This window comes from Monomorium pharaonis, chromosome 10, assembly GCF_013373865.1.
Source record: "Monomorium pharaonis isolate MP-MQ-018 chromosome 10, ASM1337386v2, whole genome shotgun sequence".
Lineage (NCBI taxonomy): Eukaryota > Metazoa > Arthropoda > Insecta > Hymenoptera > Formicidae > Monomorium > Monomorium pharaonis.
This window is the reverse complement of record NC_050476.1, coordinates 11138828-11157977: the sequence shown is the minus strand read 5'-3', so window position 1 is coordinate 11157977 and position 19150 is coordinate 11138828. Positions and strand designations below refer to the sequence as shown.

Below are 19150 nucleotides of genomic sequence, written 5' to 3'. Positions count from 1 at the left end.
TTCTCTTTTCCCAGTTTATTTTTAGATATTCTGGAATACACTTCTCTTTCACTCTCTTATACCACCTATTGTCTTCGAGTCTCTGATCTTCCTCCACCTCTTTTTTCTATTTGCCTGTTGATCAAATAATTCATAACATATATATTGTTTGTCATACCCCAACCTTTTCTAAACCTTGCTTAACTCGGTGGTAAAATATCCTTTTCTTCAATCTCTTCTCTCATCCTTTCCGCCAGGACCGCCGTGTACCTTATATGTTGTCTGCGTCAATGTCACTTTTCTATAATCCTCTACTCTTGCGCTATCTCCCTTCTTCACTATCGGAAGCACTACCCTTTCTTTCCACTCCCTCCGGCCGCCTTTCTACTTCTTTATTACAAATCTTTCAAATAAGCTACTTTCCATCTCTTCACCACCATACTTCCACACTTTGTTCGCTATTCCGTCTTCTCCCGACGCCTTCCCATTTTTTAATTTTTTTTACTACCAACTTTATCTCCTTTTTGTCTATTTTTTCTTCGCCATCCTCTCCTCTTTTTCTTCTCCTTTTCGCTCCTATTTTCCTTTTTATCCCTCCTAAACCAGTTTCTTAAAATAACTATTCCACTCCTACATATGTATCAATTTTTTAACCCTTTTTCTTTTTCTCCTTTTATTCATTATTTTTCACACCTGTCCCTCCGTCCTTGCACTCCTTACCTATTTTTCCCATTCCTCCCTTTTTTCTCCCTTTCCCCATCACGTAATTTTTTATACCTTCCTTTCTCCCTATAACTCTCCTCCTCTCCGCCTTTTTTCTCTACTTTTTCAACTTCTTACTTTCTCCTTGCTCCCTCTACATTTTTTGTCCCATCATCCTTCTCTCCAACAACTATTATTTTTTCCATGTTTCACAAAGTTTCTTCTATCTTTACTTTCAATTTCCCCCAATTTTCCTCTATCTCCCTCCTCCTTATTTTTTCTACCCCAATTTTTTTCACAAACTTTTTTTCTTTTGACCACTGTATTCTTTCTCCCCTTCTCTTTGGACCTCTGCTTTACTTCTCTCTCCCCTTTTATCCAAACTGACACTGATTGATGATTAGAGTCTACTCTATCCTTTACTACTATTCTATTTACCTTTTCTCGCATTTCCTGGTTCTCGATTACGTAATCAATTACTGACCCTCCTCTCCAATTTACATGTGTCCACTTTTTTTTTCATCTCTTTCATGTCCCCGTTTAGAATCGCATATCTCATCTCTCCCAAAAACCTACAGTTTTCTTTCTTTTCCATTCACATTTACATCCCTGGATTTCTTCTTTTCCTCCCCTTCTTATATATCTTCTCCCTTTTTTACTTGTTTTCGCGTTAAAATTTCCCCTTTTATCATTATTCTTACCTCTTCTTTTCTTCCTTCTATCCACTCTTTCAAAGCCTGTAATTTAACCTTTAAATCTCTATTTACATAAACTCCTATCACTCTCCACTATTCACCTCCCAGACATATATTCTTCTTTTTACTTCTATCACTATTCCCCCTTTTACTTTCTCCCTCGTTTTTTTGTACTTATCTACTGTGCCTCCCACATGTATCCCTTTGGAAGCCTAGTCCTTTACCCTTTTCCATCTCTTCCTATCCATCCATGTCTCACCCAATACTGTTACATCCAAATCTTTTAAGCCTTCCCAAAATTCCTTATTCTTATTTCCCAACCCTGCTTTATTCCAAAAAGTTATTTTATACACTCCCTTTCCTTTTTCCCTTCTCCTATCCCCCTTCCCTCTTTTCTCCTTCCCTTGCCGCTCTTTTTCTATCTTTTTCTACCTCTCGATCTATCTTTCTTTAGTCATTTCCCCTATCTCCAAATATCATATCCCCCATTTCGTACCATGCTTTAATTTTCCCATTCACCCATATCCTCATTTATTTCACATTTACTCTTTTTTTCTTTTTTCTTCTCTATCTGCTTCTCTTTTTATTTTTCATCTTGCCCTTCTCTCCTTTTTTGTTAAATTATCATCTATTTTCTCCTTTCTCTTTAGTGTTATTTTTATTAATGCTTAAAATGTTGCCACAGTTGATGTATGGTCCTGTTGAATTCATGAGTGACAACCAAAAATTAATATATACTGTTACGCGCGCGCCGCGGAAAGGAATAAGATACTCTTTAACTCAAAACGTACAACTTTATTCCGAGTCAAAGAATACACGTTAATGTCAGCGCAAGTCCGAGATTCAACTCATTGTTTATCGGCGTTGTCAAGCCGTAGACAGCTGACAACGCAATTTCATACAATGGTGAATTAACGAATCGTTTATCACGATTGATTCTTTATACATTCTCGTAAGTATTTTATTAGAAAATTACGAAATGCACGAAATATTTATCCATAATATAACACTTTTCGTAACATGATAGAAAAGTATTCATGCCTGATTTAACGACTTTGTGATAAATTATGCAATGCGATTTCTACCGTAATTATACTCGGAGATTAATGTTAATGTCAACTATCATCAGTATGGTTAACAACAAAGCGTTTTCTTTCGTAATTATACGATAGAGAACTTAGAGTTTCTTCTATCGTTAATACATTATTAATTACGATAGATTCTAACTATTAAACTATTAAACACGATGTCTCCTTAGATATTTTTTCATATTCTAATGATAAAATATACTTTCCTAATAAAACAGGAAACGAGAGAACGATAGACAATGATATCACTTCTTAAAATTCTTTCTTTTTGATTCAGAGAAGTAATGGATTACGAAAGAGAAATCAATTAGATTCTCGTATTTTTGTTGGTATATATTCTAAATCAATCAGTGAAAATCTGTCGTAATTAATAATGTAATTAAAGATAAAAAAACCAAGTTCCCTATCGTTATGAAAGAAAAACTCTTCGTTGTATTAACAATACTAAATATTGAACATCGATCTCTAAGCATAATTATCGTAGAAGGCACAATCTATTGTGAAATTGTTACATTAAGAGATATTTTTCTATCGTGTTATGAACAAAGAGTATAACATATTATGTGGATATATTGTGCATTTTGTAATTTTCCAATTAAATATTTACGAAAAAAGAATGTATGAAGAATCAATCATAGATTGATTCTTTTTTATTAAACGTGATAAACCTTTGTTAATTTAACATTCCATGGAAAAAAAAAACGATAGAAACGATGAGAGAATTCGATGCGGCAAATATTATAATACACTTATAAAAGAAAATTATCAATTTGAGAATCAGTGTCGTGAATTTATGGTAATTTTTTATCAATGTTTTCATCAAGGATTTATCAGTACGATACAATTCAATAAGAAACAAAGTTAGAACTGTATGATACTGTAAATAAGATATTTAAGAAAAAAAAAGAATCTATCGTGAATGTACGAAAAACTTTTATTAACTTACTTATTCACAATTACGATAGAAATTAGATTATTTGTAGATTCCATAAGTTTCTAACGTTTTCCCTCTTTCGACTTTCTTAATCACAGAAGTTTATTACGGTTTTAATTTGTCCTATCTTTGTTAACTTCTAATTTTGTTAAGTAATCGCGAATGTGCGTAGGGACATCGCCGCGAGTGTAGACGCGGTGCGGCGAGACACGATGACGGCGAAGCACAGGCAGCGGCACCGCTTCTCTTCCTTCCCTCCGCCGCCGACAGCCAATGCTTGACACAGTGGGCTGCGTTACAGCTCGAACGTTTTGGTTCTTCCCACGGCGCGCTCTCATTCGCAGAATTTGAAAAATTAATATCTCGATTATTAGTGGACCTAACCAAGAAAATATTGAGCTTTTATGTTCATCTCGATCCCGTCTATCTTTCTATTACGGGATGGCTTCCGGTCGGTTACATTTCACTCTGTATATAAGTATACACATAGGGTATATACTGGGTGTCCCTGGACATGTTGGCCAACGCTCGTAAAAAGGTAGAAGGAATTGAGATGAATATAAAAGTCCAATATTGTCTTTGGTTAGGTCTTAGGTTAAGTTCATCAATATCGAGGTATTAATTTTTCAAATTATGCGAATGAGAGCGCACCGAGGAAAGAACTCGATCCGCTTGAGACTATAACACGGAAGAAAAGATCTATCGTGAATGTACGATAAGCTTTCTTAATTTATTGTTCACAATTACGATAGAAATCAATTAGATTTTTGCAGATCCCATACGCTAATATCTCGATTATTAGTGGACCTATCCCAAGACAATATTGGACTTTTATGTTCATTTCAATCCCTTCTACTTTTTTACGAGCGTTGACCAACATGTTCAGGGACACCTTGTGTATACATGTATATATTTATATATATGATAATAGAATTTAGAAAGTATATATATATATATATATACACACTTAGTCGAAAAAAAGCGGTACACCTAAAATTTTTAAAAAAATCACTAAACTTCCAATGACGATAACTACGCGAGTAATAAAGATAGAAAGGTTTCTAAAAAAAGAAATTAAAGCTTCAAATATCTACTTTAAGAATTGATTTAGTAAAATTTTGCGTAATAATTTTTTTCAAAATGGCGTATGACAAAGCGAGAGCATGCGAAATTGAAAAATATTGGTCCGAGTTTGCGACGATCCATGGCGTGAGGCAAGTATCGCAACTTAATGGGATAAAAAGCATGCGATAGTACAGAGTTTTCCCTTTAAAATGCTTTTTTACTCGTCTCGATACGATGATTTTTCGCTGAGATATGCGCATTTGAATAAAAAGGCAGTTTTTTTACTTTAAATGCGCATATCTCAGCGAAAAATCATCGTATCGAAACAAGTAAAAAAGTATTTTGAAGGGAAAACTGTACTATCGCATGCTTTTTATCCCATTAAGTTGCGATACTTGCCTCACGCTATGGATCGTCGCAAACTCGGACCCATATGTTTCAATTTCGCATGCTCTCGCTTTGTCATACGCCATTTTGAAAAAAATTATTACGCAAAATTTTACTAAATCAATTCTTAAAGTAGACATTTGAAGCTTTAATTTCTTTTTTTAGAAACCTTTCTATCTTTATTACTCGCGTAGTTATCGTCATTGGAAGTTTAGTGACTTTTTGACAAATTTTAGGTGTACCGCTTTTTTTCGAGTGAGTGTATATATATCAAGAGACACGGTAGTGGCTCGTGCCAAGTATATATATATATATATATATATATATATATATATATATATATAGGAGAATATGATAATATTCTCTTCCTGCTGCTTGCTACTTTTTCCTTCCCTGCCTCTCCTCTCTTTCCGTTTTATCCTCTGCTTCTCTTTCTCTCTCTCTCTCTCTCTCTCTCTGTCATAGCGTAAGTACGTGCGGACGCATTTTTCTTTCTCTCTGCTTTGAGCTTCTTACTGCCGGTCGCTGCCCTTCGGGGCCCTTTTTCTTGCAGACTAACGGTCAAGGGCGCATTGCTTGATACCTCTCTATCACGGTGAGTGACCGCAAAGCGATATTTTGGCATTTCTCGGCATTTCTCGGCGTTTCTCTGACTTCGGACACGACAATCTTTTCTGGAGCCTTCTGCCATATCCACCAGCCGTCTCTCTTCTGCGCACGCGCTTCATTTCGCTTTACGCTACCGATCATCTCACCTCTGCGTGCTCTCCTCATCTCGCTGCCTGCGCCCCCACTACAGGACTACTGCGTGTACTACTCCGGTGAGTTCGGTTTCCAAAACAAACCGTTCCTCACTCCTATCAGGCGGGCTTGATCACGGCTGTTCACGAACAAACTGGACAAACCGAAAATGACGCTTACTTATGGTCACTGCAAAAAGTTTATCTCGTCTTCTAATGCATTGACGAGTACCTGCGAGACCAACCACGTATTCCACGCTGACTGCTTACTCTCCATCGCGGGTCCGGACGCCGTGAGACGCGGACAGGATGCTGCTGGATTTTCTTGTCCCATTTGCAAACACCACGCGCCCCCTTCGGATCCTAAGTCGGCTCCTGCCGCCTTAAGCGAACTCGCCCGGTCTCCACCGAAGGACTATAACAACTGCGAGAGCCTTGTGTCCTTGCTGCTGCAGAAAATCTCGAATATCGAAACAAAGCTTCAAAGTCTCCCTGCAATTAACGCCAAACTCTCCACGCTTGAACTCAGCATTTCTCGGTGCTCCGCGTCCTTCGAGGATCTCGCCGTTAAAATCGACGCACTCACTGTTACCGCACAGGACTTAAACGAACGCGTCTGTGCTCTTGAGAGAGCCATCTCAGTCTGAATTTAACGCGGCGGGTTCACACCTCGAGGCGCGCCTGGAGGCGCTCGAGCAAACGAGGCTCAACAGTGAGCTGATCATATTTGGAGCGCTTGAGCTCCCTTCTGAGGACCCCCTCGCTTTAGTGGGTAAAATCGCCTCAACGCTAGCCATTGAAATATTTTCGGGTGATATCCAGTCTTGCTTTCGCATCTCTGCTTCGCGCGGTCGTCCTCGCCCACTTGTCGTCCGTCTTAAATCAAATGATGTTCGAAACCGATGGATTAGCTGTAAGCGCGCCAGGGGGGGCCTCGAGGGGGCGGATGTGTCTGTTTCCCTGTCTGGCTCGCGCATAGACATGACTGAACGGCTTACCATTCAGACGCGTCGCATCCTCACCGAGGCTAGGCGAGCCGTCGGGGGCGGATTGCTACACAGTGCGTGGACGCGTAACGGGCGCGTCTATGTGAGGTGCCAGTTAAATACTCCTCCTATTACAATACGTCATCTTGAACATCTTAATTCCGTTCTTGCCGGGGCTTCTTCGCTCTCTGTTTTGCCTTCCGCGTCTATCGGGGTGCAGCTTCCAGCCGGAGCTTCTTCCAGCGCTCCCATATTCCCACAATCTACAGACGCTCTACCGACCGTCCCGTCGGCCTCGGGGCTGTCTCCTGCATCCATCGCCCAGCCTACGTCCAACAAACGCGCCACTGGTGCAATTCTTAAGAAGTCCTCCCAGCGTAAGGCATGATTTTGTGCCTCCTACTCTGCTTGCGATCACATACCACCATACTCTTTCCATGCTATCTTGTTATTATGTTCGAAGCTCTTTCATTCACTTCCCAACACCTAGCCAACTGGAGATTCATATTCATATTCATATTCGCTTTACATGTTACTCTAAACTTAAGTTTGCGAACGCACGTACTGCGCACTAACGTCGTATACTCAATCGCTTTTGTTTTTATTTTGCAGTTGTTCTGTACCATTAATTATTACTCTACAAATTTACTATATTTTGTACGCCTACGCCACGCTATTTTATCTCTATTTTATCTCTGCGTTTGAAGCTACCATTTACTGTTACTATACTCGTTATGCTTTCATGTTACTCTTACTCAAGCTTGCGTACTAGCACTATATACTTGATTGCCTTTGCTTTTGCCTAGAAATTATTGTTGTTTTGTACCGTTAACTACTACTCTACAAATATTCTATACTTGTACGTTCTTAGAGGGCTTGCCTTAGAATGGAAATAAACGCTAAACGCTTCTCTCTCTCTCTCTCTATATATAGAGCTAGAAGAGAGAAGAGAGGAGGAGAGAGAGAGAGAGAGAAGAGAGAGAGAGAGCGAGAGAGAGAGCGAGAGAAGAGCGAGAGAGAGCGAGAGAGAGAGAGAGAGAGAGGAGAGAGAGAGAGATAGAGAGAGAGAGAGAGAGAGAGAGAGAGAGAGAGAGAGAGAGAGAGAGAGGAGAGAGAGAGAGAGCGGAGAGAGAGAGAGAGAGCGAGAGAGAGGACGAGAGAGAGCGAGAGAGAGAGAGAAGAGAGAGAAAGAGCGAAAGAGAGAAAGAGAGAAAGAGAGAAAGAGAGAAAGAGAGAAAGAGAGAGAAAGAGAGAGAAAGAGAAAGAGGACGAGAGAGGAAAGAGAGAAGAGGAAGAGAGAAAGAGAGAAAGAGAGAAGAGAGAAAGAGAGAAAAGAGACGAAAGAGAGAAAGAGAGAAAGAGAGAAAGAGAGAAAGAGAAGAAAGACAGAAGAGAGAGAGGCGAGGAGGAAGAGAAGAGAGACAGCAAGAAAGAAAGCAAGAAGAAGACAGAAAGAAAGAAAGAAAGAAGAAATAAAACTCCACTACCTCACTCCCTCCACTCCCTCCATCCCTCCCTCCCTCCCTCCCTCCCCTCACTCCCTCCCTCCTCCCTCCTCCTTCCCTCTCTCCCTCTCTCCCCCCCCTCTCTCTCTCTCTCTCTCTCTCTCTCTCTCTCTCTCTCTCTCTCTCTCTCTCCGCAGCTCCTCTATCTAACTCTTCCCCTTACTTTCTTGCTCTTCTCCTCTCGCCGGTCTCCCCTGTGCTCTTTCTACCCTCTTACCTGCCTCTTGGCTTCAACTTAACCTCACATCTTTTCTTTTCTCTCTTTCTATGTCCCATCTCCTCCATATCCCTGCTAGTTCCTCCATTCCTCTTCTTATCTCCTTCAGCTCTTCCATTCCTCTTCTAATTTCCTTCAGCTTTTTCAATATCTTCTCCATCACTCGTTTCTTTCCCCATTCAAATATTCTTTACTCTTTCACCTTCTATTTCTTTTAGCCTGTTACACTTTTGTTGGCGGACCACGCAATTTGGAAACAAGCGTTCTCAAAACCTGCTACCACCATTGCTTTTTATTGGTTCCCTCCTGCTCCTATCACCCAATTTCTATCCATCTGCTCTCCGATCCACCAATCTTCTCTACACCGTGCTCTCCACCAATCATTGCCCCTCACCTCGTAGATCGATGAATCGAAATATCGCCCTCTCCTGTCTCCTACCACGCCATTTGCCGACTCCTCTGTTCACTCTCTCTACCTCTATCTCTAACGCCTCTTTCCGTCTCATCCTTCCTGCCCGCTCTTTTGTCTCCTTGCGCTCATGCGCGCTGTCACCTTCTCCGAAAAACTGCTATCTCATCTGCCGGCCACTTACTCCAATTTTTAGACACCTCTCCTGCCTCTCCATCTTCCTCCCCGTGCTTCTCTCCAATGTCCGAATCTCCACTTTACCCCCTTATTCTCCTCCACTCACTCTCGTCTCTTTCATCATCTCTTTCACTATTTTCTACCACAAATTATGAGAGCACACCTGTCCAACCATCACCGTCCGCCATCTTTTTAAAACTCCTCTGTAAATAAGACTGTAACCTACAATTTACGTGACATGTATACTTGACAAAAGAAAGAGGTTATGTATAAATGTATGTGTTATGCAATATTTTTTTTTATATAATTATGCAACAGTATATTTTGAGTGCGTTCTACTTAACGTTTGCAACGCTCGCAAGCATTATTTGTCTTTTTTAATATTTGATAAACAACAAGGATGAAATAATTCCGCGGTTGTTACAATCGTTGTAATCTTAATTAAGGTTTTTTTATTTTAAGTTTAGTTAACAATGAATAACAATCATTTGTTTTCACTTAACAATTTATTTTATATAATTTTCTAACAAACTACTGTGACTTTTTAAAATAAAACCAATTTTTTACATTTATTTTTGTGGTGGCTATGTTACCATCTTTGTTTCTCTTTAACCTATATAAAGCAGTGTTGCTACATTTTTATAAATAATATTGTAGCGTGCACGCCGCGGAAATGAAAGACACTTCTATTAAAAAAACAGGCGACTTTATTAATACGATTACAAACACGTCTTTACGAGAACGGAGCCGAGATTCAACTAGTTTACAAGCGTTGTCAAGCTCTTGACAACTGACAACACTCCGTCTCGGAAAATCAATACTATCGATCGGCTTTCGGACAACTGAGCCGCGGCTGCGGAGTATACCGGGCGACGCACGTAACAATATATAATGTAAATATTTCATAAATTCGAATTTAAAATCTAATAAACAACATTTTGATGAATTTAATCGTTAAGTTTGAATTTAAAATATTAACAGAATTATTAGTTAAAATATAAATGAGTGACCGTATCATTACCTTCTCTTCTTCCTTAAAAAAAAGTTTCGAAATGTTCAAAACTAAAAATGTCTTGTAACATTGGCTATTGTGTATTGTAATATAAATAACTATTAGAATTTATTAGCTAATAACAGAGAATGTATGAGTAGTCATATTATCTACAATAGTCATAATATTACCTTTTCCTTTGTATTTTATATGTAAATATATATGTACAAATGTGTATAAGATATTTAATAAATTATTTTATACAAAATAATTATGACATCGTTAATTCTCTAGAACCCAATGTGATATTCTATACATTCGAATACGTTAAAGTATTTTGCAATTTAATAATGTAGGAATTTTATTAATAGAATTGCTTCAAATAAATTTTGATGAAACTGTTTATACTATCAGAACCTGGGATTTATTAATAAGTCAGCTAGAAAATAGTATAGTGTCGACGTTGTTAATAAATTATCTAATTTAAAGAAAAAAGATACTTTTTATGATTTAATAAGTATGGATTTATTTAAAGTGAGTCTATTTAAAACTGCTTTCCGTATTTATTATGTTTTGAAACAGACTCTGTTTTAAAAATCAACTAAAAATTGTTTTATGAATTTGTGACTAATTATTGCTACTTGTTATATTGTAGATTTTGTTACTGTAACCATTTTGGGAAAACAGATGGCTTCGTTGACTTATGTCTAAACTAAAATAAAATTCTGTAAAGATATTTTACTCTTGAACGCGTTCCAGTACAGCTACTTCCTCCCATTTATTGCGATAACGAATGAACAACAAATTGAAAAACTATATTCTTTAAGCAACTAAATTGAAAAAGACTAATTTGAAATTTAGTTAATTTGAGGGTGTAGCCAGTTCAATCCCTAGGGTTCTTTAGATCTAAGATCCATTATTACACCCCTCTATGTATTTTAGACTTAGGTTTTTAAACCCGATCTCTTATTGAAGACCAGGTATGTTAGATCCCCTAGTCAAATTTTTCCAAGATTTTTGGGTTTTACGAAGACCCGTTGCCATATCAAATCTGGATCTTTTACAAAGCAGAGCAAAGCAGTGACATAGGATGTGCACGCTGTTCTCTCCGCCTTGTCCGCACAGGCGGCATACATTGTCATCTTCAGCTTGAGCAGGTGGGCTTTCAGAGCCCGTGAGGAGTCCTATCGTGATCTCGCTATCTACTCATTACTGTTAGTTCTTTTTCTTTGTTATCCATAGGCCTCTTCATCAGGAATTTTGACCGGCGGCAGCTCAAACATTTGTTCCACCTAGATAGGTGTTCTTTGTTTTCTGACGGTAGCTGTACCAGTAGCAAAGCGACTGCCCATTTCAAGGTGCCTCTCCTTCTTTGGCCAGGCAGTCCGCCATCTCATTGCCTCTTATACCTTGGTGTCCCATGCCACTCATGCCCAGATTATCTCGTTTTATATACTTAGTCTCTCAAGTGCTGTCATGCAGTCCCAGACCACTGAGGATTTAGTGTAGGGCTTAGCCAGCGCTGATATTGCTGCTCTGCTATCAGTGCAGATAGTGATTTTGTTTGTTATTGCCCTGAGAGCGAGAAGTTCGGCGTATTTTAGTATTGCCACTACTTCTGCCTGGAATACCGTAGCCAGGCTACCTAGAGAAATATTCTACCTGTGATTTTCCCCCGGCCCATATATTCCTGCCCCAAAGCAATCGTTTTACCCCGGGCCATCTGTAAACAAGTAGCTTGTGTTGAAGTTTATGATCCCGGTTTTAGCCAGTTCTCTTTTTTCAGTATGAGTTCTAAAACCCTTGGGCAGTAAATACTTCCTTAGGGTTCTGTCTTATCATTCACCATTCACCAAGGTGAAAGGTGGAAGTATAACTATCTGAGGCTGTTTGGTATCCCAGCCTGTCTCATGTCCCAGTCTGGTATCCCTCCATTCTCCGTGACACCTCAGCCTGTATGCTGTGTTATATGTTATTTCCATAATGACGAGATCTAAAGGATATATACAGAGGGCTGTTTTAGCGCCTCTGTGGTTGATGTGGTTTACATGATCCCTACTGCATTCTTAGGTTACCTGTAGACTTTTTAGCAGGTTTCTCGCCTCCACCTTTTCTACCCTGGCGCACCACAGCGGCATAAGTGATTTTCGATAGTAATACCGTTTTGTATAGCCACAAGGCAATCCCGGGTTTAAGACCCCAGGATCTGCTCATTGCTCTTCTACACGCCCACATGGACGTGTAAAATTTTTTTCTCTTTTTCAAGAGATTTTGTTTCCAGCTTAACTTGAAATCAATTAAGACTCCAAGGTACCTAACCGTACTTACGTACTCTAGTTTCTTCCTCAATAGCCTCAACAGTTCTCTTGGTTTTGGTTTGTATTTTTTTGTGAAAACTATACGTTGGTGTTGAGAGAATTTATTTTCAAACCCTTTACACCATGTTTCTATAATTCTCAGGGCTCTTTTTATGCGCTCTCTGAGTATTTTTAAGAAGTTTCCTCTTATTACTATGGCCACGTTGTCTACGTAGCTGTAAACCCGGAAACTTTTCTCTTCGAATAATTTCAGGAATTTGTTCACCATCAGGCACCACAGAGTAAGTGACAAAACGCCACCTTGTGGACAACCAACAGTTGGCCGATTCTCCAGAATCTTTATAACTGACGGTCACATTTTTGCTCGTTGGCATGCTTTTTGTCCAGTCCACGATCACCGCCAGTACTTCGTGGCTATTCATGGCTTTACTTATGATTTTGTTTGAGATGTTTTCAAAAGCACCTTTAATGTCTAACATTCTAGAGCGTATTCTCCGGCCGCCAGTTGACGTTCTATGCAGCTTGCCAGGTACAGGACAATCTTTGTACACCTCCTTTCCCTGTAGGCATACTGTAAGGCCGCCAACGGTTTCGCTAAGATGGGGATAGTTTTTAGGTATCTGTCAACCAGCCTTTCTCAGGTCTTTAAAAGAAAGGAGGTGAAACTAATAGGCCTAAAATTCTTGGCAAGAATGTGGCTATTCCGTCCTGAATTTGGGATGAAAATCGCCTTCGTGGTTGTCTAGATTTTTATGATATGTTTCAGTGCAATACTAGGCCTGAAAGTTCTTGTCGGCGTACCTAACAGCTCGTTTAGTCCTTACTGAAGTAGTACCGGATAAATACCGTCCGGGCCGGGTGCCTTGTAGGATTTGAAGATAGCCCATTCGACCCCCATGGGTTGGATAATTTTTGCCGCTAGATCCCAGGCTTTAAGCCCTTTAAATCCTGGTGCAGCTTATTTTTCCGTGGGGACATCTCCGAATCTCGGAAAGTGACTTTCCATGAGATGATTTAGAGTTTCCTTTAGCGATTTTGTGTAGGTACCATCAGGAAGCTTTAAGCAGCTCTAGCTTATCGCCTTCTCTGTGCTGAAGATTCTGTGTAGCCTGGCCGCCTCTGGCGTACATTCCGGGTGGCACTTACTTGGACACGGTTCAAATGGACACGGTGCATTTGCACACGATGTTTTTGGACACGATATCTTGCGCACCGTTCACTTGCAAACCGTTCATTTAGACACGGCGCTTTTGAACACCGTTTACTTGCACCATTCAGTTGCACATCGCTCAGTTGCACACCGCTCACTTGCACACTGTTCAGTTGGACACGAAAAGAAACGGACACACATGCGCGCGCGCACACGTACACACAAACACGCGTGCGCGCAAGACTCGAGACCTGCCACCAAGACCGAGTAAGGTTCAAACATCTATATACGTATTCTTACGAGCATCTCGTTTTGCGTGGAAAGTCGCAAACGACTTGTTATTGGCAAAGTCGGTTTGCGACTTTCCACGCAAAACGAGATGCTCGTAAAAATGCGTATATAGATGTTTGACCTTAAGTCTTGCTTCTCAGGGTTTTTGCTATTTAGCGTTGCTAGCCTTTCGAGCGCTTTGTTATATAGTCCTTATTTTTGTTTTCTTCTTTGGATTCCATTATGGTTCCACGAGTACTGCGGTAAGGCATTTTTACCCGGGCAGAGCCGCGATTGTCCGGGACTTGACTCCATACTCCTGGAGGTCTCTCAGTATTCAGGAGGCACCGTTAACGACGCAGCTCTGCCTATGTCGTGCAACTCTTAGTACGGTTGCTTACACCTTGGGTTGGGAAGTTTCTCTTAGTTGGGTGCCCCCAGATACATATCTGAGCGGGTGCTCTCGGTGCAGCCATTGCCCTTTTATTGCGTCAAGGTGGAAACCTGTGTGAGGGGAATATTGAAATTAATGCAAACAATTTCTGTAAGGGTACTTTACTTTTAAATGTATTCCAGCAAAACCAGTTTTTAAATTTATTTATTGCAATAAACAGTAAACAACAAATTAAAAAGCTATATATCCTTCAAGCAAGTAAATCGAGAAGGACTTTAGTACTGAATTTGATTAAGCAGCTGGTTTTGTGGGATGCTTTATTCTTATCTTGGTAATCATGTGTATGTACTTATACTTTTTATTAATTTTTTAAAGATTTAACTATTAAATTAAATTAAAAGTGAAGCACTTAATTAGCCACAAATTCACATTGAAAAACTCCTTAGTTGAAAAAAGAACGAATGTTGTCTATCACTTAAAATGCGATAGTTGCAATGTATTCTACATTGGGCAAACTAAACGCCAGTTACAGACACGATTAAAAGAACATATGAGCTACATAAAAAAGAATAAGGGTGAACATTCGATGGTCAGTAAGCACAGAACTACTCTAAATTATGACTTCGAGTGGCAAACCTCTTGATTACATACGGAAAAACAGAAGAAAAAGAAATTGCAGAGATGTTCTTCATAAAAGGAAATAAGAATTCAATAAACTTAGAGAAAAATATCGAAAACTTAAACACATTGTATAATAGAATAATAAAGATAGCTTAATTCAATTGTTGTGACGTCTCCGTTTTAAACTATTCTGATTAAGACATTAATTTGAATTTTGACAATGAGACACGTAAGCCTATACGAATTTATTTTATATTATATTCATATTGTACACACACTTCTTTATATATTACATCGGGTTTATGAATTTAGCCTGCATTATATTCATCTTGTATACATATCTTTATATTGTAGAACGCGTTTATGAATTTGCTACCACGAAAATCGTCAATGGTTGTTGTCTCGTGAATAATACATCTGTAATCAGTACTTGAGAAGGACTAAATTCCATGGTCGAAACGTCGTGACTAAATATTGAATAAAGAATTTGCCAGTTTGTCGACATTAAGTCTTTGTTTTTCTTTGGTTTTAATTACTGGCGACAAAAAGTTATCTTCATCTTTGAAAGATAGCTTAATATTTACTCTCCATATATCAGAGATTGTTTTATTATTGATCTTCAATCAATTTGTAGACTCGTTATATGATGGACGTATTTCGCATTTTCATCTTTTACTTTATGTTATTTTTACTATCTTATTATTACTGATCATACTTGGTTTATTAATTTATTCATTGACTTTAGACATGTAAGTTCCCGATATTTTATTTTAATTTATTTTTTTATACTTTTGCTTTCTATATTCCTTTATTATTATAATGTATTCTTAATGTTATGATTGATTTTACATCTATATTATATCTCTTGTAGAACTTGCTTTATATTTCGCTGATCCAAATATATTAAGTCGTTATATCGTAAATTTATCACTTGCAAATTGATCAATTATACCTGAAGAGAACTAAAAATTAATAGTCGAAACGTCGTTTATTTAATAAATACATTTGCAAGGAAGTCTACTTGATAAATTGATTTATTAAAATAATAATACTAATGTAACATAAAGATATAACAATAAAGTGATTGTGAGCAAATTACCTTCACTCTTTTTATTTTTTCTGACTTCTGTGACGTAAATTGTCGCACGGTGTAAATACTGGAGTAATCCTATATAATTTTTATTATGACTTAGTTTTTGCAGTCCTGAAATAATAAAATTATGCTTTAAGTATTTTGAATTTTTATTAGAATATTTAAAATGAGAAATAAAGTTAAAAATAAATGATATTTTAGAAATAATATTCAAATTATTGTATATAAAGAATTACGGTTAGCAATATTTCAGAATGATTTTAATCATGTTAGTGTTTTTTAAATAATATTTCAAAAAGGTTACAGATTTTTTAAATAATTTTTTAGCAATTTTCTTATAAAATTTTAAGTGCAAGAATTGCAAACATGTTGCTATTTCAGAGCTATTAAAAAAATCTTGATATATTTTGCAACTTTTATGAAATGTTTCACTTGTCAATTGAAATATTTTCGAGATATGAAAAATTTTAGTGTTATATAGAATGGATCGTCAAATAAAGGAGGAGGACCGATAAACTACAATTGCGACCTTTTCTGGATTTTATTGTAAATTATCAGTGACAATTTCTTAATACATAAAGCACCAAATTAAGGGAGTTTTGCTGCTAAATCAAAATGAACAGATTTTCATGAAACTTTGTAGAGAAGTTCAAATTAATTGTATAAATTGTCAAAATTTTAGAAAGTTGAACTACCTATTTATTTAGATATTAAATATTTTATTTACATAGGCTCTTATGGGAATCGATGAATTTTTATGATTTTTCAGTTTTTATTGTCGTATTAAACGTAGAAGTAATGAACAGATGCTAGTGAAACTTTACAACGATACATCTTAGCTGTTCAGAAAAGTACTGTTAAATTTTTGAAACGATGCACTTGCTCCTTTGAGTGAAATATTAATAGGATAAAAAAGTTCAATAATCGAAGCAATACAGCACGTAAGTGTGGTAAATGTGTGCTAGTGATATAACATAAATTTTAAATAGTTTTATTTAGTTATCTAAGAATGGAGGTATAATAGTGAAGAATGTTTATTCTTAATTTAAAAAAAAATTATTTCTGTAATGAAGGTAGTACTAAATAGAATTTTTTCTTATATTCGCTATTATTAACTTTAGAATCCAAAGTTAATAATAGTGAATATGTAAAAAAATTTGTCTATAAAGTAAAAAAAATACTCAAATAATAATTTTGTTGCCTTTTTTTGCTGTATATAATCTAAATTTAGATCATATGTATCAAAAAACATGGCAACAAGATAATTATTTGAGTTTTTTTTGTTTGAGCCTCTGTGCTTTGTTGTACCAGGCCTGACCAGAGGAACTCCCTTAAGCTGTTTTCAAACTAAACAGACATGTTTAATCGTTATCTTGTTTAAACGTAGAAATTCGTATTTGTGGGTATTTTGTGCAGTATTACATTTTGCTTGAAAATCGTGGATGTTATATTGGAAAATCATAAACATCACAATATAAAATTATTTTTTTACATAAAATTGATGATAACAATGAAATAGGATTAGATAGCACACACATACCTGGCTGCAAAACCATGAAAAATGATCGCCTTTTATCGTACTAAATCTAAGAGACGAATAAAAAGTTACTTTGTTGTCCTAGAATATTATGTATTATAATAATGTATTTGTATATTGGATTAGGCTCTAATAATTGGAAATGTAGTCCATCTCCTCTTTCTCTTTTCCCTGCCCTCAATCTTTTTATTCTTTTTTTTTTATTTTGTAAGTCCAGGTAAGTAATTGGACACGCGAGAGTAGTTGAAATGTTTTTACGTACGTTTCAATCTCATCATCAATTTTACATAAGAAAAAATAATTTTGTATTATGATGTTTATGATTTTGTAATATAATATACACGATTTTTAGGCGAATTGCATAGTACTGCACAAAATACCCACAAATACGAATTTCTATATTTAAACAAGATAACGATCACGTTGAACATATCCGTTTAAGCTTAATTTAGTGTTTTATGAATTAAGGATATCGGACTGAAATTCAAAATGGTACAAAGTTGCTAAAAATTTGTGAAATTGTTCTTTTAGTTTCCCTAATGTACTGCAAAAAATTGAAAACGCATCCACTAAACGGTTGCTGAGTTATAACTATTTTAATTTTTACTGATTTTACATGATATCTCTTTTTATCTTATGGAAAAAGACGATCTTGACGGATAAAACAGCTAAAAAAATATAGAAGAAACAGTACCAGTGTTTTGAATTTTTTTGTACATCTAGTATATGAATAGATGAAAATATCTACCAAGTTTCAATTGTCTTCACTACACCGTTTTAAAGAAATAAAATATAACTTGAGATAATTGTGCATTTTCACTGTCAAAAGTTTAAACACTTTCATAAGTGAAAAAAATCGCAAATATGTGAAAAATACCTTTGTAAGAGTAAAAATAAGACTCCAACTATCGTTCAAGTTTCTTACATCTAGATTTACTATGCGTTAGGCGTAGATATTTAAGTATTTCAAATTTCATGTACTTTTGTCTAAGATTGTATGTCCGATACACCCTTAAGAAATTCTTTCTGATAATTTATAATGAAATTTAGAGGAGACCGAAATTGTGGCTTATTAGTCCTCCTCCTTTAACATTTCATTTTTAAATTAAGTTTAAATGTACTAAAAAAATATTGTTTTTTATATTATGGGAATGTATTTTTTTATATAGGGTTTTTAATTTGTGGAAAAAAGTTATTGTAATAAGTTGTATTGTATTAAAGTTTGTGTATTTTATGTATTTTAAAAATAATTGTGTAGTTAAAATTAGGAGTCACTAAAAGTCATTAACAACCTAACTTTATTATTTAACTTTAATTTTTTAATTGTTTACTGCCTAACCCTGTGGAAAATATTACAGAAAAAAATTATACATAATATCAGAGAAAGAAATAACATAAAAAATTTTTCAGACATTATCCTGTTGGTATATTCTATCATCAATAATGTTTCTTTATTACTACTTGGGTACATTGTGTTTGTTATGTATAATACTGCAGCCTATTTTTTTACACATACTGACATGTATCTGCAATAAAACTACAGCCTGGACTATACATATTTTGTATCTATTTGTAATACATATATTAAAAATACCGAATGGTGCTTTTCAAAGTTGGTTGGAAATCACTGATGAGAAGCACTATGTTTTAACACTTATACTGTGTTGGATACATTTAAAAAGCATCAGTCACAATATGGACAGCATTGACAATCAATTTGTCAGTTCAAATAACTTTATTCAGAAATTGGCTTACTGCTTATATTTGCCTACATTGTTTTTAGGACCACTTATTTTGTATCATGAATTTGTGGAATCTGTACGTATAATTAATTATAATTATATTCTAACTTATATGTTAAAGATGTAAAATTGCATAACTCTGTAATGTGT

The 19150-nt window shown here is 36.5% G+C and overlaps 1 protein-coding gene across 3 annotated transcripts in view; it reads left to right on the top strand.

Annotated features, from left to right (window-relative positions):
* The window catches only part of LOC105839682 (protein-cysteine N-palmitoyltransferase HHAT), a 47805-nt gene that overhangs the window by 14114 nt on the left and 14541 nt on the right, over positions 1–19150 (top strand). For all 3 annotated transcript variants that reach the window (XR_004964942.1, XM_036293350.1, XM_036293351.1), the window contains exon 3: positions 18669–19076. Coding sequence is in view for 2 of the 3 variants with exons in the window: in XM_036293350.1 (XP_036149243.1) it covers positions 18669–19076 (408 nt within the window). In the remaining variant the exon portion in view is untranslated. The remainder of the gene's footprint in view (positions 1–18668; positions 19077–19150) is intronic.